The sequence below is a fragment of the Euprymna scolopes genome, chromosome 12 (assembly GCF_053919585.1).
Source record: "Euprymna scolopes isolate OS-2025 chromosome 12, ASM5391958v1, whole genome shotgun sequence".
Classification (NCBI taxonomy): Eukaryota; Metazoa; Mollusca; class Cephalopoda; order Sepiida; family Sepiolidae; genus Euprymna; species Euprymna scolopes.
The window spans coordinates 89,259,694-89,282,167 of NC_136493.1; the positions used below are offsets into that span (position 1 = coordinate 89,259,694).

Here is a 22,474-nt window from a genome sequence, read left to right on the forward strand (position 1 = left end):
GCTAATTCTACCCTTTACGATGAAGGCCATCAACTCCCAGTATTTCCTCCTATAACAGACAACATGCTATGCAACATACAAATATTTGTGCGTGAGGTCGCTAAGCTAATCAAGAACCTTGATTTCAGTAAAGCAACTGGCCCTGAGGGCATTCCAGTTATACTGCTGAAAAAGCTCCAACCAGACCTTGCTTCATACTTACAAAACTGTTTAAGCGTTGCCTTAAGGAGAAGTGCTTTCCAACACCCTGGAAAACCTCATCAGTATGCCCTGTATTTAAGAATTCAGGTGATAAGTCATCTCCCTCTCAGTACAGACCAATAAGTCTCCTGTGTGTCATGAGTAAGTTGTTGGAATCCATATTAAATAAAGAAGTAGTCAACTACCTCAGCAGAAATAACCTTCTTAGTGACATACAATATGGTTTCCACTCCACAAGATCTACAGCAGATGTGCTACCGATTATATCTCAATGGATTAATGAATCTCTTGACAAAGGCTTCCTTTCCAGGGCAATTGCTCTTGACATATCGAAGGCCTTCGCTAAGGTACGGCATAAGGGCCTACTTCACAAGATTTCCAGCTACGGTATCACATCATCAGAGGAAATGAAATGTAGTTAGCAAAATTTTCAGCTGCAAATGGACGCTATTTTGCTTTTCAGCACAATTATTGAAAATAGTTTTTTGAGTGGTTGTGGATATGGAGAAAATTATACGAAAAGAGAAGTTGATACAACCTGGGTAGTCTGTTATCGGAAGGAGTCCAATGTCATTCAGGGTTATAAATCCGGGTGGGCAGAAAATAGGCCCATGGGAGAAAGTGATATTCCCATATAGCAAAAGCGTACTGCTCTTCTTGATATTTCGAAAAGTATACCGGGCAGTCTTATTCGTTGTTGCGTTGATTGTGTGTTATTTGGTGTGGTCCAAATGCTTTCTCGGTGTTGACAGAGTATATCCGACATTGGGTGGATATACCATTCCATTGTAATTATCCCCATGAGTAATAGAATTTGAGCATTGAGTTAAGTGTGCAATGGACCTCGGCATCAATACTGTAAAATAACCCCTTCTATATATTCCTTTGTCAAGCAATAAATTCTTAAATCGAATATATGTCTCTATATGTTGTTTTTTCAGAATTTAAAATTTAACCACGAAACTTATATATATATATATATATATATATATATATATATATATATATATATATATATATATATATTTATATATATAGCACACAAAAAGGAACAAGCCAACCAGAGGCCAAATAGGCCTTTGTCTGATAAATGCATGCTCATTGGCTGATAGGAAGGGCGCGGTGGATACTAGAAAGCTGATTGGTTAACTAAAATCTCAATAGAAGAGGAGCATATAAAAACGATAAACAACCACAGAATTCGCGCATAAGCCTGAGAAGTCCTAGAGTGGATGAAATGCGGAATATTCAGTGTAGCTTAATCGCCATATATATTTTATAAATTACTATATGTATATATATACATATATATTTTTAGATATATGTATTTATATATATATATATATATATATATATATATGTATATATATATACATATATATATATTTTAAACTAAGTTAAGCTGTATAAGGGTGTCAAATTTAGTCAAAATTGGACCGTTCCTTCCTTGTGTTTCCCTCCCTGCAACATCTTGGCTAACAATCTTATTTCAGCTTCCATTGTATCTTTTGGTCAATAACTTCCTCTCCGGATGTGCTACTAATAAACTTATTTTTTCTTTACGTTTCTGAATTTTTGAGATGAGGATTGGTTATTCATATTATTTGGATTCTTCAGACTACTGTTCTCACCTTGAATGTCATTTTCACAGCGTTTCGGTCGATGTAATCTTGTCAAACTTGGGAATGTTTCTTTCAAACTCAGCAATTTGGACAGAATTTTGAACGGAACCCTTTATTTATATCACGAGGATAGCATGCTCTTGTTTTGTCAGTCATGACTGGATAGAGGTCCTAAGTAGTTATTAATTGTTTTTTTAAGTCGCCAACACTGAGAATTGAACCTTCAACCTTCAGGAGAATATTGCTTTCACAATTGATTTTCCAAATACACTAACCATTGTGTTATGGGTCCTTACCGATTTTGTTGTTATAGCTTTCCTCTTTTTTTTTTTTAGTTCCTAACACTTGGGAGGGGGACGTGGATGTGTTGGTTATTTGGGATTTTTCTTTTAGCAAAATGTTTGAAAGTCCAGTTTACCTTGTTATGTCCTCTATTGTTTGTGAGTGGAGAAATATATTTTTTGCACTCCTAAAAAGCTAGAATATATACTCATGAAACCCCAAATAACAAAAAAATATTATATAAGCTATTCTAGAATGAAAATATCATAATCATAAAAAAGGCATCTAATGATAAAAGGTTGCTTGTTTAGTACTACTCCCATCTTTATAAATTTCCAACTTATATAGCACAATTAATCAACGTGGAAGTTTCTATAATGTATCGCTATTAATAAGTAAACGTCTATTAAAAGAATTTAATTTTAGACATGTTAATTTTCTCACACCATAAAACACCTCATGCATTAATTAACACATATAATCAGTCAATAAATTACATAACAAAAATACACTCATAAAATGGTCGTTCACTTGGAGTTAACATGAACAATCAAATATTTATATGATCATTGAAGATGATTTCTGAACGTACTAGAAATTTTACATTTCCAAAATGCCCCCCTTCCCCCAAATACTAAAATGTAGAAAGGAAATAACAATTAATTGTACACACTGAATAAACTTTATTCTTTAGGATAAACTAAATAGATCTCTACTTATATATATATATATTTATATATATATATATATATATATATATATATAAAAATGTAAAGTTGGTTTGTTCTAAAAAAATAAAACCATGTTTATACGTTACCAATTTATTTGAAATTTTCAGACAACCCATTTTTTGAGTCGAGGTATGTTTTTATGTTATTAAAATAAATTTACCTAATTAAAATTAAAATATTAAATAAAATAAATATATTTATTTAATCGTTTCTGCGAATCTTTTCTGTTGATAAAACTGAACTTCCGGTTCGATTCATTTCACAGCCACGAATTGACGAAAGGTTTCATTTTCTGTTAACTCGATAAGTAAAAAAAAACAAAAAAAAAACATATTTCATTTGTTTATCTTCCAAATTTTTTAATTTACACATCTTTTCTTTATTATATCAGGCCAAAAAAAAAAAAAGTTTGTTGCTTGCTTTTGAGTTTTTTTTGTTTTTGTTTTTCTATATAAGATTACTCACGCAGAGAGTGATCCGTGCTGAAATAATGTTATTATTATTTAAAAAGTCATTCTTAACATGGGGAGGTAAGGATGTTTTGTACCTATTCTGTACTTTAACCTTACAATTGAATAAATAAATAAAAAACATCATAAAACGTTATTTAAACGTGGAAATATGATTTAAAAAATAGCGCGTATCGCTCTCTGCATTAGCACCATTTTTATTTATTGTTGTTGTTTCACGAATTTTCGGCCAATTATTCCTCTGGCCTTCATGAAAAGAAGTCCTTTTATAAATGTTCAGTAACTTTTTCCTTTTATTATTCTTAAAGAGTAAAACTTTTCTTATTCATGAAAGGAGTTAAGCCTACGTAAATAAATAAATGTTTGTACACGTGACAAATTATCAATAAATGGTTTAGTTACTTTTTTAAAAAAATGTTTGTAAAAGTGCGAAAGGCGACGTTGTTGTATACTCCCATGCTTAATTTCTATACTTATAGGTTTTTGGAATTTTTTTTCACTGGATTATTATTGATTGGACACTAATTAAACAGATTATTAAAAAAAAAAAAATGTAAAAAAGAAATAATTATTTCGACATTTGAAAGTGGTGCTCACTTTTTAGTTACAACGTTCTGATAAATCAGTCACCCATTTTGTAAGCAATAAAAACGCGGTATATCAAAACCATAGAAAGTAAAAATAATGAGTCTCTACCGCATTTGTAAGTCAGAAATATATTTGTTTCTCAAAGAAAAAAAAATAGAGAGAACAGGACTTTTTTTATTGTTTTCATGAAAATAAAGTTTCGAGATTTTTAATTATTTTTTTTTTTACTCATTTAGTCAGTTTGCGTTTGTTTTTTTGTTTTTTTAATTGTTTTTGTGAAAGGTGAGTTTTTTTTCAAAACTTTTGTTTTGTTTCTTTTTAATTTTTTTAAAGTATTATAAATTTCATTAACATGCTGGAGAAATGTTTAATAATTTGGTATTTTTTTAGATTAGGTCCACCTCCACAATTTTCCTTTCAATGACGACATTTATAGGTTTCCGAGTATGCTGAACACGCAAATTGCATTGAAATTTTGCAGAAATAAATAGTTGTATTATGCATTGTATTCTTCGGCGGCCATCTTTTTACGTGCACACGCGCCATAAACAAATACACACACGTAAAAAAGATGGCCGCCAAAGATTACAATGCATAATACAACTTTTTATATCTTGATAACTACTTATTTCTGCAAAATTTCGATGCGATTTTCGTATTCAGCATAGTCGAAAACCATTTCAAGTCGTCATTTAAAAGAAAATTGAGGAGGTGGACCTAATCTAAAAATTTACCAATAATTTTTAATCCCGTACGCCTCCCGATACATTGCTTCGTCAACATGCGACCATTTTATATCTCCCGAAGACACTTCCGTATTTAGAAAAAAAAAAAAATAAATCAAAAGTGACCGATTTACCAGAACGTGGTAACTAAAAAGTGAGTATCCCTTTCAAATGTTGAAATGATTTTTTTTTTTTTCAATTTTTTTTCTTAATCTGGTTAGTGTTCAATCAATAATAAAAGAAAAAATTTCAAAAAACCTATCAGTATAGAAACTCCACCACGTAAGTAAATAAATAAAAAATGTTACGTGCGCATGCGTTAGCCTTGACTAGGGGGGTACTAAGGGAACGACCATTAAATAATTCTGCAGGTCGCCATGGAACTCAACGCCCAAGGAGTATCAAAATAGTTTTCATGATCTGAAGAAATTTTTTTTTTCCGAAAAGTTGGTGATCACTTTTCCATCTAAATTTAACTTAAAATGAGCACCCACTTTCTGGCCACCTGAGGAAGGGGCATTTATTTTCGTGTTTATTGGCTTAAAGGTTTTTTTGACAAGGCAGTTTGGTACGCGAATGCATATTTAACAGTTTTCGTTTATGCTCACGCATAGCATAAACAAAGGCTACGTCTGTGAAATGGAAAATAGTCCCAGAGTTCAGGGGTTAATACCATGCAAAAGAAATCAAACAAAAAGACTTTTTAGCCAAGAAACACACAGAAAGAAAAAAAAAATAGCATCCATTTTTTTTCTATCGAATTCATTTGCTGTTTTTATTGAAAACTATTTTCCCCCGGATTTTTGATATAATTTTCCATTAAGGGCTGTGCGTCTCACGTTCGTAAATAACAAAATTTTTTTTGTAGATTTTGGTGTGCTAAAAACGAATCTGCAAACCGTTTCCGTCACAAAAAATAGTTTTTATGATATGAAGAAATTACTTTTTCGAAAAAGTGGCGATCACTTTTCCATGTAAATTTAACTTAAAATGAGCACCCACTTTCTAGCCACCTGAGAGAGGGGGGATTTTTTCCCATGTTTATTGGCTAAACAGCTTTCGTTTATGCTTACGCATAGCATAAACGAAGGCTACGGCTGTTAAATGGAAAATAGTCCCAGAGTTCAGGGGTTATTACCATGTAAAAGAAATCAAACAAAAACTTTTTAGCCAAGAAACAGAAAAATGCCCCTCTCTGGCCAGAAAGTGGGTGCTCATTCTAAGTTAAATTTAGATTGAAAAGTGATCACCCACTTTTCGAAAAAGTAATTTCATGAATGTCATGAAAACTTTTATTTTGCTACGTAAACGGTTTGCAGATTCGTTTTTAGCACACCGAAATCTACAATAAAATATTTTGTTATATATGAACGTGAAACGGGCCTTAAAGTAAAATAATACCGGATTTTTTTGAGCAGATTTGCCGTTTAGTTGTACAAATATCCTCAAACCAGGTAATCACTAAAAGGGATTTTTAAAAGTCGTCACCTATATCGAGCAAAAGTTTAAAACCACCGATTATATGCCAGCCTAAATCATGGTAACATATATTGAGTGAGTTCCTAACAGTATTTTTAGTTTAAACTCATTTTCCCATAATTTCCCCAAACTTAACGTGTTCGATACAGTCTGCCGCCATTTGTATTTTTCAGATATACCGATAAACATTGAATGTTTTTGAACCGATTATACATTACATAAAAACACTAAAATCTTATCCAGTTAGGTAGAACACTTACTTTTCTTGCCTTTGATAACATTTATTTGTTATATATTTATTTTTGACAACTTCTCATTTAATGTAACGTTTAGTCGGCTCGAAAAACAGTGTTTATTGGTGTATTTGAAAGCTACAAATGGTGGTGGACACTGTTGATTACTTTAAGTTAGAGAAAGTGAGTTAAAACTAAAAAAACTATACAAAATACTGTCAGAAACCTATCCATTATGCCAGCCTATGTCATGGTAACATATGTTCGGTGAGTTTTCAGACACTGTTTTGTATAGTTTTTAGTTTTCAACTTACTTTCCCAAACTTAACGTATTCAACAGAATTCGCGACCATTTCTGTTTTTTGAGCCAATTAAACATTTTACATTACATAAAAACACTAAACAATTATCCAATTAGGTAGAAACGTAAATTACCTTACCTTTGCTTTCATTTATTTGTTTTTGGACGACTTTTTCGAATCTGTGTATAGTAACCCCCCTCCCCCCACCATCAACCAAATATTAATTACTAAATCACATTTTTTAAAACAACAAAAAAAAAAAAAGCATTTAGCGTTTCAACATTTTTGCTACGTTCGGCTTCATCCACTGATTGTTGGTCAAGTCCAAAACATGAATGATTGACAGAAACTTTCGAGGATCCAGATCAAATTCTGCAAGAGTACCATTTTTTTCAGTTTTGCCTTCTTTTTCACTTTTTGCAGTGGATTGCTGTACTAATATAGGAAACATGCATTTTCTCTTTTATTAAATTTTTCCATTACACCAAATTGAGCCACTGCAACGCGTGGCAGGGTACAGCTAGTATATATATATATATGTATATATATATATATATATATATATATATATATATATATATATAAAGAACTCTGTGTGTGTGTGTGTGTGTGTGTGTGTGTGTGTGTGTGTGAGCGTTCCTTCTTTATAGACTTCAAAATAGCTTAGCCCATTTTTTTTTAAATTTGACATAAATATGTTTTATGTGTCTGGGAGTGTTTTTAGGCAGCTTTTGTATTGGAATGCTTCCGATAACTATAAAAAAGAGTCCGATTTAAGAAGGAAAAAGTGCATTTGAGAAGTTTTATCACTGCACAAGCAGAAGGGCTCTGCATATAAAATCAACAGTAGGTTTTCTGATAAGACATGGCTGCGTTTGTAAATGAATGTTTCTGTTTAGAGCACAATTGAACTATGATACTTGACATTTTCATTTTAAACTTTAATTCAAGTCATTGTATTCAAAATAAATTTATAAAATCAACAGCAGCTTCTCTACAGTTCAACGATAGCAAATAAAAGAACGGTGTTTTCGGACTGGTATATACTGTAACCTTTTAAACGTTACACAAATTTCGCACAAGCTCTTTTCATAAACGTGTACTCCTGCATATGTGCGTTGTGCCAAAATGAAGAGCGCCCCTTTTTGGAAAGCTGGGGGCTTCTACATTAATGAACCTTGTGCCTAACTTGTCTGTACTTATGAGGTGATGTGTTAAGCAGGTGCTTTGTGGGTTTGGGAAGATAAGAGCACGTCGGCTGGGTTTGAATGACAATCGTTTGTTAATATTCAACAAAATCCAAACGATTTGAGATCCTAGAAAACGAAAGGTCAAACCCAGAGAACTCATCATCGAGGCATTCGAAAACAAAACAGTGTTCAAATTGTATGAATATATCTTTCTCTCTTTTTATGTCATTCTCTCTCTCTCTCTCTCTTTCTCTCTCTCTCTTTCACTCCCCTTCGCTCTCTCTTTTAATGAAGAAAGAAAGAATTAAATATAATTCTATTGTTTTTAAAACAGTTGAAGCTTGGATTCTGGGATCGACGGGCGCGACATAGCATGTGTCTGGTCTTTATAAAAATATGCTTCGCCAATGTTAAACGTAAAATAAATTATATATTTTTATAAAAATGCATTTGGTCATTGTTTCTATACAAACATTAAATTTCAATTCATTATATAAAAATAATTTTATAAAATCAACAGTAGCTTCTCTACAGTGCAATGTAGACGACAATATATTGTAGACTAAGTCACTGAGGGGAGACATGTAAAGCTTCCTTCCAGTGCAGTACTTCTGCATATGTGCATTCTTACCAGTGAGCAATCAAGAAAACAATAGATATAGTTGTACATACATGTAAGTGTGCTGGTCTTCATTTTCTCAAGCGTCGATTTTCCATGTGTGGGCCGTGATCTTCTCGTGGTTGTTAACCTCTGGCCTTCTCTGTCTAGCTAGATGAACCAAAACTATTTGCACATGAAAATACAATGGAGACGTGCTGAGGTTTCAAATGTTTTATTTATGTATTTATTTATTTATTTATTTATTTATTTATTTATTTATTTAGAGAGAGAGAGAGAGAGAGAGAGAGAGAGAGAGAGAGAGAGAGAGAGAGAATGAAAGAAAGAGAGAGAAAAAAGAGAAAAAGAAAAAGAAAATTTATTAGCTTAATCTTAATGATGTCAATGCACGGACAGAATCTTGAGGCAACATTCACTTAGATTTTTATATTGTCAGGCGCGTCTCGTCTGTACTGCTCACAACTGGGGACTGTCATCATCTATATTTCAATACCTACATTTCTAACATGCTTTGTTTAGGGATCTAATCTTTAACCCCCACTTCAATATACCCAACTGCAGGTGGTGTCACCTGCAGTTGGGTATATTTTCATTTGCTGCCAGGTTACTCTGATGTGTACTAATGTGACCAAAACTAGTTAACATAATCGCTACTTTCTGGCATAGAGTCTCAATATAAAACATATTGTTTTTTTTTTAACATATTCTTAGCAATTAATCCAACAATAACTAGGCAAACTCGATGGCCTTTTATCTGTTGGGCTGAGGTATTGATCCTACCTTTTTCTTTGATATGAAGTTAGTTTATTGCTAATTGCCTGAGGCTTCATTGCCAGGGAATGCTAACGTCCAGGCTATATTTACAAAACCAGAGTTCTCCTCTTTTTTAGGCACTTGCTTGATTCTCCTCACCTTTCAGCCTTGTGCCACATCTCCCTATGGTAGGAAGGATATAAAGTACTCAGTCCAACAGGTTGTGGCCTTTTATTTGTCAAGCTGAGGTATTAATCCTGTGTAGCTCTAGGAGGTCCACTCTTCCAGACTATATCCTCGCTCTTAGTAATGAATGTTACTAGCAGATTGGTATATGCCGAAGATCTGTTCTTGACAATCGGTCTGATTTCTAAAGTTAAAGCTACCATTCGCCTATAAATGGACTATTTTTGCCACATTTGAGCTAGTGCACCAACCACCAGTCTCTTCCTCTTAGATAAGGTTTAAAAAAAAAAAAGAACCTCTAACCTAATAGGTCTCATACTGCATATCAAGAATAAAACAACCCACATTTGGACCCAAGAGCAGCAGCAGCTGGGTTCTAAAATTCTTAAGTACCAGTTAACTAGTTTAGAAGTGAATCCTCTATGTTCAAATATATAAACATATGAACATACTTAACTTTATGTAGTTATCCAAAACAAATATATCATTGTTCTTTTCACCCCATCTTTGCTTCCGTGCATAAAACAAATTGAACTAAATATAGCCCATATTTAGACCCATTAGTAGCTGTGTTCTAAAATTGTTAATGGTCGATTAATTAGTTTAGGAGTGGAGCCTTTATATTCAAATATATAAATATATCAACATTCATAACTTAAGAAGTTATCGAAAAACACAGTGCTTCCCTGCATCACAGTTCTTTGGTGCAGATAGACTAGCGGTTGTTTTAAGTCGAGATCGAACTTAAGACTATCTCCAAGATAATTGATGACTCTAAACACTTAGCTACGAAGAGGGTGTTATTTATAAAGACAGAGATATAAAGACTAGGCCAACTCGGTAGCCTTTTATCCGTCGGGCTGAGGTATTAGTGCTGTGTAGTTCAAAGAGATCACTCTCCGATGCCCTTCCCTCCCTCTTAGTAGTGTACGTTACTTGCATATACCAGTCAGGGATCTGTTCTTGACAATCGGTCTGTCAGAGACTTGGTAAAAGGTTCCCATTCGCTCATGGGGGGAGTATTGTTGCTAATCTAAACTGGTGAACCAACCATTATTCAAATCTATAACCACATAAACATACCTAACTTTATGAAGTCTTCCACAGACATAATGTTTCACTGTATTATAGTTCTCCAGTGCAGCTAGACTTGCACTCACCTCAAGTGAAATCGAACCTATGACTATCTACTAGATGATTGCTAGCACTATACACTCAGCTATAAGTTGGGCGCTATTTATAAAGACAGGAATATATTCGTAATTGTCTGGAATGGTATTTGATTTGTTAGGCAATAAAATTCAAGTAAAAGATTGAAGAATGGAGCCGATAACGAAAGAGAATAGAATTCAATAACTATTGGTAAATATTTAAATTTGTATCAAAATTTGGAATCTAAAACCTCTTTTCAAATGTATTGTACTCACCAGTTAAACCAAGGCCAATCAGGCTGCAGAATACCAATGTCCAAATCATACTCAACATTTTGCTGATGAGAGATTCCTTAATGAAACCATGAATAAAATTGTTCCTTTTTTTATACAGAAAAACCTCATTAACGCCTCAGCAATTTCTGCTACCGCTGTTCTATATAATCCGTCAATTAATGTCTAAAAGAAAAAAGGAATCAATGAATATTTCAGATCACATAACAATTTATCTTCTCCTTAGAAATGGACATGTTTTTAGTTGATGCTTGTCATTTTATTTTTTTTATTTTTTCAAAGAAACTCATTAACTATTAAAGCTCAATGCATTAATCTTGCAGGTTAATAATAATGAAAACAAATACAGTGACATAGTTAACAAAAAGTGTACTAGCAAAAATATGTTACAGAAGTACACAACATAGTTCTGGGACCATAACTGCCACAAATGAAATTAATAATCTTCACTTCATTATTAACTCAAGATTTGAGAAGTGGTGGAGAATCTTGATTAATACTCGGGTATCTATATATCTCATATAGAAATCAAATGTTATCCCTAAGAATGAGCCATTGTGATTTCTGATACCATCTTGTTGTAGTCTTGCGGGCTGATAATGGTCAAGACAAACACAGTGGTATAATTTAAAAAAAATTTTATTGGCAAAAGTATGTTCCAGAAATACACATCATAATTTTTGGGCAATATCTGCCACGAATCGCTATATTAATGATTAAATATAACTGTATTTATTGTCTCTGGGTAAGTCCATTAATCCTAAAATGTGTAGATCAGCTTACCTCATAGCAACCATTATGTTTCGCAAGGAGTTAATATCTTTTCGTCTTGGAGTTGACTTCCATGAAGTCAGTGTTTTTTCTTTTCCTTTTCCTCCTTTGCTTTCGAGAAATTATTTGTGGAACTGGTGACTCGAACATGTCAAACACGACGTCCATTAAATCTCCTTCTGTAGTGTTGTCATCTACAGTATCTCAATATTTTTCCTATTTGGTTTGAATGTCTCTTTTAGTCATTTTACCGTATGGAATATATCTAGAATTCTTTTATCTACAATTTCGATTTCTCAGAATAACTTGTTTTTCTTAAAAATTCAGAAAAAAAAATTGTTCGATTTGCAAACGTCCTTTTTTTTATATTTATTTTTTGTTCCGGTTACTGATGAGTTGGTAACAGTCTGTTGAAAATCGTCTTGATTTGTTTCATGAACATAGTTATCTCCCCTGGTGATATGCAAGATGGGATGTTATCATTAGGTATCATTTTATACACTTGCAAAAAATCTTATGTGGCTTTCACTGTTGTAATATTCTCTTGAAAGTATCAACAAACCCCTTGAATGACACAATACGATTCAAGATGTTTCGTTAAAAAAACGACTGATAAAACTGTTTGAACTCACTGGATGGAAATTGAGTGCTATTATCCAATACTACATGATCCATGAGTCTGGAATGGGCAAAGAATTCATGCAGAAACCCGATTGTTGTTTTTGTTTTTATCTTTACTTCATGTATTTTTTTGTACTTTAATATGTAGCAGTCACCATTACAAATTATTTTTTTTGTACTTTAATATGTAGCAGTCACCATTACAAATTATTTTTTTTGTACTTTAATATGTAGCAGTCACCATTACAAATTATTTTTTTGTACTTTAATATGTAGCAGTCACCATTACAAATTATTTTTTTTGTACTTTAATATGTAGCAGTCACCATTACAAATTATTTTTTTTGTACTTTAATATGTAGCAGTCACCATTACAAATTATTTTTTTGTACTTTAATATGTAGCAGTCACCATTACAAATTATTTTTTTTGTACTTTAATATGTAGCAGTCACCATTACAAATTATTTTTTTTGTACTTTAATATGTAGCAGTCACCATTACAAATTATTTTTTTGTACTTTAATATGTAGCAGTCACCATTACAAATTATTTTTTTTGTACTTTAATATGTAGCAGTCACCATTACAAATTATTTTTTTTGTACTTTAATGTGTAGCAGTCACCATTACAAATTATTTTTTTTGTACTTTAATATGTAGCAGTCACCATTACAAATTATTTTTTTGTACTTTAATATGTAGCAGTCACCATTACAAATTATTTTTTTTGTACTTTAATATGTAGCAGTCACCATTACAAATTATTTTTTTTGTACTTTAATGTGTAGCAGTCACCATTACAAATTATTTTTTTTGTACTTTAATATGTAGCAGTCACCATTACAAATTATTTTTTTGTACTTTAATATGTAGCAGTCACCATTACAAATTATTTTTTTTGTACTTTAATATGTAGTAGTCACCATTACAAATTATTTTTTTTGTACTTTAATGTGTAGCAGTCACCATTACAAATTATTTTTTTTGTACTTTAATATGTAGCAGTCACCATTACAAATTATTTTTTTTGTACTTTAATATGTAGCAGTCACCATTACAAATTATTTTTTTTGTACTTTAATATGTAGCAGTCACCATTACAAATTATTTTTTTTGTACTTTAATATGTAGCAGTCACCATTACAAATTATTTTTTTTGTACTTTAATGTGTAGCAGTCACCATTACAAACTATTTTTTTTGTACTTTAATGTGTAGCAGTCACCATTACAAATTATTTTTTTTGTACTTTAATATGTAGCAGTCACCATTACAAATTATTTTTTTGTACTTTAATATGTAGTAGTCACCATTACAAATTATTTTTTTTGTACTTTAATATGTAGCAGTCACCATTACAAATTATTTTTTTTGTACTTTAATATGTAGCAGTCACCATTACAAACTATTTTTTTTGTACTTTAATGTGTAGCAGTCACCATTACAAATTATTTTTTTTGTACTTTAATATGTAGCAGTCACCATTACAAATTATTTTTTTGTACTTTAATATGTAGTAGTCACCATTACAAATTATTTTTTTTGTACTTTAATATGTAGCAGTCACCATTACAAATTATTTTTTTTGTACTTTAATGTGTAGCAGTCACCATTACAAATTATTTTTTTTGTACTTTAATATGTAGCAGTCACCATTACAAATTATTTTTTTGTACTTTAATATGTAGCAGTCACCATTACAAATTATTTTTTTTGTACTTTAATATGTAGTAGTCACCATTACAAATTATTTTTTTTGTACTTTAATGTGTAGCAGTCACCATTACAAATTATTTTTTTTGTACTTTAATATGTAGCAGTAACCATTACAAATTATTTTTTTTGTACTTTAATATGTAGCAGTCACCATTACAAATTATTTTTTTTGTACTTTAATATGTAGCAGTCACCATTACAAATTATTTTTTTTGTACTTTAATATGTAGCAGTCACCATTACAAATTATTTTTTTTGTACTTTAATATGTAGCAGTCACCATTACAAACTATTTTTTTTGTACTTTAATATGTAGCAGTCACCATTACAAATTATTTTTTTTGTACTTTAATGTGTAGCAGTCACCATTACAAATTATTTTTTTGTACTTTAATATGTAGCAGTCACCATTACAAATTATTTTTTTTGTACTTTAATATGTAGTAGTCACCATTACAAATTATTTTTTTTGTACTTTAATGTGTAGCAGTCACCATTACAAATTATTTTTTTTGTACTTTAATATGTAGCAGTAACCATTACAAATTATTTTTTTTGTACTTTAATATGTAGCAGTCACCATTACAAATTATTTTTTTTGTACTTTAATATGTAGCAGTCACCATTACAAATTATTTTTTTTGTACTTTAATATGTAGCAGTCACCATTACAAACTATTTTTTTTTGTACTTTAATATGTAGCAGTCACCATTACAAACTATTTTTTTTGTACTTTAATATGTAGCAGTCACCATTACAAATTATTTTCTCACGATTTACACGATTTCTGACTGATGCGGCCACACCCTAACCAGTCAGCTACCAGGACACATTAATCCTATATGTCCCTTAAGGAACTAAGTACCCCTGTCAAAAACTAGTCAGCAGAGGAGCTCAGACCACAAAAGAAGACAGACCTCTCTCCTTTCACTCTCTGTCCACTGAATCTCCCCAGGATGCAACTTCTCCACTGAAGACCGCCACTGGACAACCTGGGGACACTCCAAGTTTCTGCTTTTCTGACACAAGAACATCCAAGAACTTCCTATTCCTTTTCCCTTTTCTTCCTCGGACACAGTCTTTCTTCTTTCGAAATAAAACCTTTTCATTGTTTTGTTCTAAAAGATGTTGATTAATCTCTCTGTCCTTTTGTGTCGCAAATTAATCTTTTATTAGGGGTTTTGTGCACTCACACATAAAACCTACCTAAAACTCTGGGCATTTAGTAAAGTCATCTACTACAACCAAATAATAGAACTCTTTCAATGATCCAGCAAAGTCAATATAAATATTCGGTTTGTTTAAGGCTAAGGTGTGAATTTTATGGTAGAGGTTTTTGCTGCTAACGTGCAACCTTTGCAAAATTGTTGATCCATGTTGATCCATGTTGCATCAGATTCTTTATCCCTGATATGCCTGGGTAGCCAATATCAGACTCTTTTATTATTATTGAACCTCCTGATATTCATAAACGACCTCCTTGATAAAATTGTACCCGAGATGGGTATGTTTGATGATTACACAATGCTCTAATTTTTTTACAAGGGATCCACCTCTTATCAAGGCCCGACGACCAATCAAGGATAAGGGTTAATGAGTGCACAGTGGTCGCTGGGACAACTGCATAGAAATCGTTAGTGGTGGAAATTGAGTATAATTTGATTATTTAAGGGGGCGACTCAACAAGAACTTGTGTACATTTGACTTGAAGACGACCATATTGTACTTAACTGGAAAGCAGGCCTACATAACAGAGTTTCACAGGCTCGTAATTCTAGGAAAGAAGCTTTGTTCATGGAATTTCTGTTTAGAATTAGGCACAAATAGAGAATTGATGAAATTGTTGATCGCTGTTGTAACTAGTCGAGTGTTTTTTGTGAAAGTTTGATGATCGAGGCATAGATTGAAGCTCAGACGAGCACTTGCCATGAAAATAACGACAAAGTAGAGACAAGCTCACAACCTCTTCTGTGGAGGAAGAGGTTGCAGTGAAAAGAAAAGGGCATCATTTACTAGGTTTTGAAGCCGGTTTTAAACTCTGTCAAGATAAGATATGGTGCTTCGAACAGTTACTGCCCAGATGTGGCAACAGTACTCCATTTTATGGTGTATCTGGCTATTATACAGATAGAGAATAGCGTTAAGAGTGAGATAGCTTTGGAATGGTAAAATGACACAACCATTTTTCCAGAGTCTTTGACAACAAATTTTATGTAGGTCTTCCATTACAGGTCAGAAGTGATGGTCAGAATCAAAAGCTTGTCAAAGCAAGGAGCTTCTTTGAGACAAGAGCCATTCATATAAATTTGGGCCAAGTGCGGATCAGAGTGTTTATAGTGAAAAGATAGAAGCCGAGTTTTGTATGTGTTAAAATTAACCATCCACCTTTTGCCCCGTTGCATCACTGAGTAGGTTGTTTTTGCTGATGTGGTTGACAATTTCTCTATTTAACATGGATTCAATCAATTTACTCATGACACACAGAAGTCTAGTTAATCTGTAGTAAGATGCAGAACACCAATCTCCAGTGTTTTTAAATACTAGGTAAACTAATGAGGTTTTCCAAGATGTAGGAAAGCATTTCTTTAGGTATCGATTAAACATTTTTGCAAAAATGGGTTCTAGTTCCGTTTGGATCTTTTTGAGTACTATAACTGGAATATTGTCAGGACCAGTTGCTTTGCTGGCATCAAGATTCTTGATGAGTGTAGCAACATCATGAGCAGATATGTTGATGTCGTTCAGATTATTTTTAAGCTTGGCAGGAAATTCAGGATGTAGGTAGCCCTGATTGCATAGGATTGAGTTTGCTGCAAAGTTCTTGGCAAGTACTTTGGCTTTATCACATGCTGATGAAATCATTTTGTTGATGATGAGCGGAATAGAGGACACGCATCTCTTCAGAATCTTGTTTGTTATTCACCAAAACTCATGGAAACCAACCCTTTGTTCTTCTACTTTGGATTTGATGATCTGAGCATATGACTCTCTCTTGCTTTCTATAATCATTTGCCACTGATTGCTAGCAGTTCGAAAGGCAACTTTAGTTTCAAAACATCTATTAAGTTTAAAACAATTGAAGTAGTAGTTTCTATGTACAATGGCGGCAGCACATTCAGGGGTGTACTATAGTTGGCTGTTTGGTTTGTGTTGACATTTCTTTGCAGGGTATGCTGATGGTTAACTAATTAGTTAAGTCTAGATGCTACATTGAACAATTTTGTAAAACTGGTTGCTAGTTCCGGTTGCAACCTTTTGATTACTATAACTGGAATATTGTCAGGATCAGTTGCTTTGCTTGCATCAAGGTTATTGATGGGTGTGGCAACATCATGAACAGATATGTTGATGTCGTTCAGATTATTTTTTGGCTTGGGAGAAAATTCAGGAGTTAGATTGCCCTGTTCAGGATTTTGTTTGTCGCTTAAACTCATAGAGTTGTTCATGTCGATGGTTAATCAATCAGTTAAGTCGGATGCTACATGAGATGCATTCTTTATGAACATAGAGTGTAGAGGTAGTTCTGATACAAATGTTCGGAAGCTGTCTCAGTATGCCATCAAGTATTGATACACTGTCTGATGGAGAGGGATATTTGAGGTTTTCTTATACTTTGTTTTAATCTTTATTGAGACAACCGAGTGATCAGAAGATCCTATCGAAGACAGAAGTGAAGATGAGCACAGTTCAGGCATGTTGTTAGAAAAAGATCTAGAACACTTGGAAAAAGTAGTGTCCACCGGATTAAATACTGGGTAAACTAATGAGGTTTTCCAAGATGTTGGAAAAAGTAGTGTCCGCCGGATTAAACAGAGCTAAAAAGGGAAAAGATAATGAAATACCAAGGTCTTATGTACGACATTAAAAGAAACTGGAATCTTAGGAAGATCTCTATCATTCCAGTAGTTATAGACCTATGAAAAAGAATTAAAAAAAACAACTTGGCAAATATATCCGGTGATATCCGGTGATCGGAGACAGAATTGAAGATGAGCACAGTTCAGGGCACGTTGTTAGAAAAAGATGAAGATATCATCCAGATAGGCAAACTCTACACCACTCAGTAATTCGTCCATTACCTGCTAAAATATAGCCGGTGTCACTGTTACTTTGAACGATAGTCCCTCAAATTTGTACAAACATTTATATGCAATGATTTTGAGCATTCCCCGTTTTCTTTTTTCTCTTCCCCAGCAAAAGAAAAGAGTTCATTCTCAGTAGCAACATAAAAAGCAACAAACATTCAAATTAAATTGAATGGCAACCCGAAACAAAATAATATTATTGACGTCAATCCAAAACACACATACTTTACATAGTGAACAAGAAGTTGGAATGATTCCACGAAGAAAAGGTTTGGTTTGGATGTTTTGTTTTACAGCATATCAACTCTTTTCAGGTCATTTAATGTCAATTCCGATCATTTTTGAAAAAAAAAAGTTTTTATGCTTCAAGTTGTTTATATTTCCAAATATTCAACTTTTTTCAGGTTTTGGTTTGGTTGTCTTGTGGTGGATTCTGTTGTTTTCGTTCCCAGCTTCGCAGAACATGATTGAGTTTTGTCAAGCGAAAGGGAAAGGGATATAATATTATTCTTTGTTCCATATTAAGTCAGGAAGCCAGTAGGGAAGTGAGGGAAGAAAAAGAGAGTGGGGAGGGAAGAGATACTGCTGTTTTTGTTTGTGGCTTTGCAGAACATGGATGAGTTTTGCAAATAGTTAAAAAACAAAAACAAAAGTGTTTTAATATATGGTGCATTTGAGTCAAGAAGTCAATATCTTCAGACAGCCTGATCTGGTGGCATCAGACTAAAAAAGAGTACTACAATCAACCAAATACTCTGCATAGGCAGCTCATATTGTTGTTATTAAAAAAGCGAATGGATGAGTAAAGACATGTTATGATTATTCCACTGGATTCTACAATTCTTTAGATGTAGATTAGTACCCGTTACTTTTGCCAGACGATCTTTTCTCATGTAGGAATAGTGTGGAAAGCAATAAGCGCCCACGGTTGTCATGTGCCAGCTGTAAGGAACCAATGCTATGTGAACCTTAAAAAAAAACAAATTTTATATCAGGCGTTAGATAGCGATTTATTCAAAACTATCTATATGAAAATTTGAAAAATTACATTTCGTTAAAAAAAAAAACTTGCATTTAATCGACACCACAAGATAACAAGTAATTTAACAATTATGTTTCATCAGCACTTTGGTTATGAATCTAATTTAGCCCTCTTCTTTTTTGTTATAAATAATTTAGAAATAATATCTCCTATTGTTTTGCCTGATATTTTTTATTAACTTTATTATTTTTTGTAAATTCATTTTCAATTAGAACGTAAATACAAAACCTCGAAAGTGTAGAGTTAACTCCACTTTTCCTTTACCAAACATGGCGACTTACATAGCTGAAGAAGGGTACATCAGCAAATATCACTCCAAATGAGAACATTAGTATTCAAATAATACAAACAAACTAAATATCTGGGATTTATTTGGGTAGAAAGTGTTCGACAGTCAGACCTAGAAATATTTCAGTTATTAAAAAAGAATGCCAAATGCCTGCACAAACAAATATTACAACTTTACACGTTTTCCTTAGCATGGTTAAACGCTACAATTCATTTTTATCAGAATTTCATCAAGTTCATGCACCTCTCAGCAGCTTTTATAAAAAGGGTGTATCAAAGAAATGGTTCACTGAGTGTCAGTTTGATTATAGTTTAGTTTTCTCGGTGGCAGTCAAAAAGTAAGAGCTCGTTCATCCAAATCACTGACGCCTGCTGTAATGTGCTACATTGTTACCATTTTTGCATTCCAAGAAAGGTATCCCCGTCCATACAGCTAACCATCTGTAAAAATAGTCCTGATTGCTATTGGATTATGATTTCTTCATCAGATATTGTTCAACTGATGCAGACATGCAGATGTTTTGTCTAGAGTCATGGATAAACAAAGCAAAGTCAAAGAGGATTCAATTATTTGATCACTATCTGTTGAGTCAGTGTTGACATTAACTGTCAGAGCACTGCTAATCAGTTCACAGATGATTTCCTGAGACTACATCTTCTGACCCCTTACTTATAATAGTGTTGGTGGACAACCATAAACAAATGGGTTGTGATATTTAAAGACAAAAACTTGAACCCTTTTGTAAGCATCAATCAACATTGTCGGAAATTGATGGGTACATCATTTTTGTGATTGTTCCATTAAAATTGTAAACTTGTATATCGCATAAATTTCATTTTAGGCATCAAGTTATTAGCCAGATGAAAGTTTTAGAACGTACGGTATAAGATATGAACCAACAGAAGAACTGAGCCATAACTGTCGGATTTTAACCGACTAAAAGGGGGACGTGTTTCTGCAACTCAACGGGTTAAACCAGAACTCGACATAGAAAGAAAAAACAATGAAACCCTTACCTTACGTGGTGAACCTTTCACGCTTTTTCTTGATCAACAGGAGTTGCAACGAATTGCCTCGTTGCTTACAACGACTGATCGTCTTTATAACAGTAACTATAAAACGGGCGGCTGGAAGAAAACAAAAAGACAAACCAACAATATCACCGATAGTGTTTTTATACCCACTAGTCGATTCTATGCAAATGTTAAGTCCGATCCACGTGAGTGGACAAAAAACAAACACTATTATAAAAGCAGTCGACTAAGCACTTTCAAACCTTTTGCTTGAACGACTGCCACACAGAATTCCATTGCTTCACCCACCCCCCACATCGAGTCCCGGTAAGTAAAAATTATCACACATTCCTATATCAAAAAAAAAAAAAAAACGAAAAAAAGAAAAAAGTATTTTACAGGAGGTGAGATGGGGGAAAAGAGAAGGGAATTCATTTTTTAGTTGCAGTTTTTAAGGTCTTGCCTGAGACCTGCACCAGAAATTTCTGGTGCCTTTTAGACACCTAACAAACTGGGCCTACCCCGACGCCTTGGCCTGCACGTTGGACAATACCATTCTTCTTCTGGGGGCGCATCTACTAGGCCCACACAACCAAAATGAAACCAGTCATTACACTAATCACAAACCACCATCGGTCTGAAATCTTCCGGTTTATTACATGCAGGGCAAATCCAGATTCTAACACTCTCATCAGGTCGGGAAGATATATTTTGGTCTGGCACATGCTCTGGTTCATGAAGAATTTCCTCCACATTTTCCGAAAGAGAATTAATCTCCAGAGGAAATAAATGATTGATGGAATGGGTCAATATAGCTCCATTTCCTTTTCTTACTCTTGCTGAACGAACCAACTCATCCTTTCTTTCAATCAACTCCAGGACTTCGCCTATAGACCAAAATGGTCTAGTTTTAAGGGGGTCCTTAATTAACACTATATCGCCCGCTTTGATGGCATTATTAAAGGAAGGGTCAGATAACTCAAGAATTCTTTCTCTAAGGCCCAACAGGTAATCTTCGTGCCACATCTTTCTAAATTTTTCTAAATTTTCTTCGCGAAGATGGAGAGTCCTCTTTAAATCGATCCGGCTAACTGGCTCAGTTAGTCCCAGTTCTTCATTGTCCAACCTTATTATTAAACCTTGACCCACATTTGGATTCATGAGAGAGTTCGGAGTTAGGCAATCCATCTCATTAGAGCTTCTATAAGTCAGAGGACGACTATTAATGGTATGCTGGATATCAGATAAGATGGTTAATAGACCAAAATAGTCAACTTTTCCTCTTCCTATCGTTTTGTATAGACAGGATTTAACTGTCTTAATCGTCCTTTCCCAAGTACCTCCATACCAAGCTGAATAAAGTGGAATGGTACAATGTTTAAGGTAGTAAGAACCATACTTCTCCCTGAATTCATCAGTGATCAACTCCTTATCAATTATTTTGGCTGCAGAAATGAAAGTCCTTGCATTGTCCGAGTAGAGATGAGAGGGCATTCCATTCGCATTTGTGAAACGAAAAGGCCTATAAGAATGAAGATACACTCATATCTGGGACTAGTTCCATGTGAACAGCTCTGATAGACATGCAGGTAAAGATGAGGATATACATTTTATAGTCCTTCACTTCTCCCTTAACCCAGATGTGACTAGTGCAATCCACACCGGTATGGAGATATGGTCTTACTAAATTTACTCTAGAGCTAGGAAGGTCTGTTGCATTCGGTGTCGAGAAGGCAGTGCCATTGTATCTTTTGCACTTGGCACAAGTACTCAGGAGTTTTTTTACAGCCTGTCTGGCCTGTGGTATCCAATACCCCTGTAACCTTATTTCATTTAAGGTTGTTGCCAAACCCAAATGTTGGTTTCTCTGATGAGTGTCCTTTATAATTAAACCTGTTAAATGGTGTTTTTTAGCCATAAGAATTGGATTCTGCACCTAATAGGTATGCCATTCTGATCCACTTATCCTTCCCCTTGAACGAATGATATTGGAGGGATCCAGGGATAGGTTCAAGTTTTTCACTAGTTTTGGTGGACTTTTACCTTCAGGATCCAACAAAAAATTTAACTCTGAGGCAAAAGATTCCCTTTGCATTAATTTTATCAAATA

The 22,474-nt window shown here is 33.5% G+C and overlaps 1 protein-coding gene across 1 annotated transcript; it reads right to left on the minus strand.

The window, feature by feature from the left end:
* Positions 1-20,979: 20,979 nt before the first annotated feature.
* Positions 20,980-21,858, minus strand: LOC145291083 (uncharacterized). The gene has a single exon (XM_080136599.1). It carries the CDS (start codon positions 21,856-21,858, stop codon positions 20,980-20,982), a length of 879 nt encoding a protein of 292 aa, XP_079992725.1.
* Positions 21,859-22,474: the final 616 nt, after the last annotated feature.

Bases quoted from the DNA above. Each gene is read 5' to 3' on its own strand.
- LOC145291083 (XM_080136599.1), bottom strand. From the start codon at position 21,858: ATGCCCTCTCATCTCTACTCGGACAATGCAAGGACTTTCATTTCTGCA.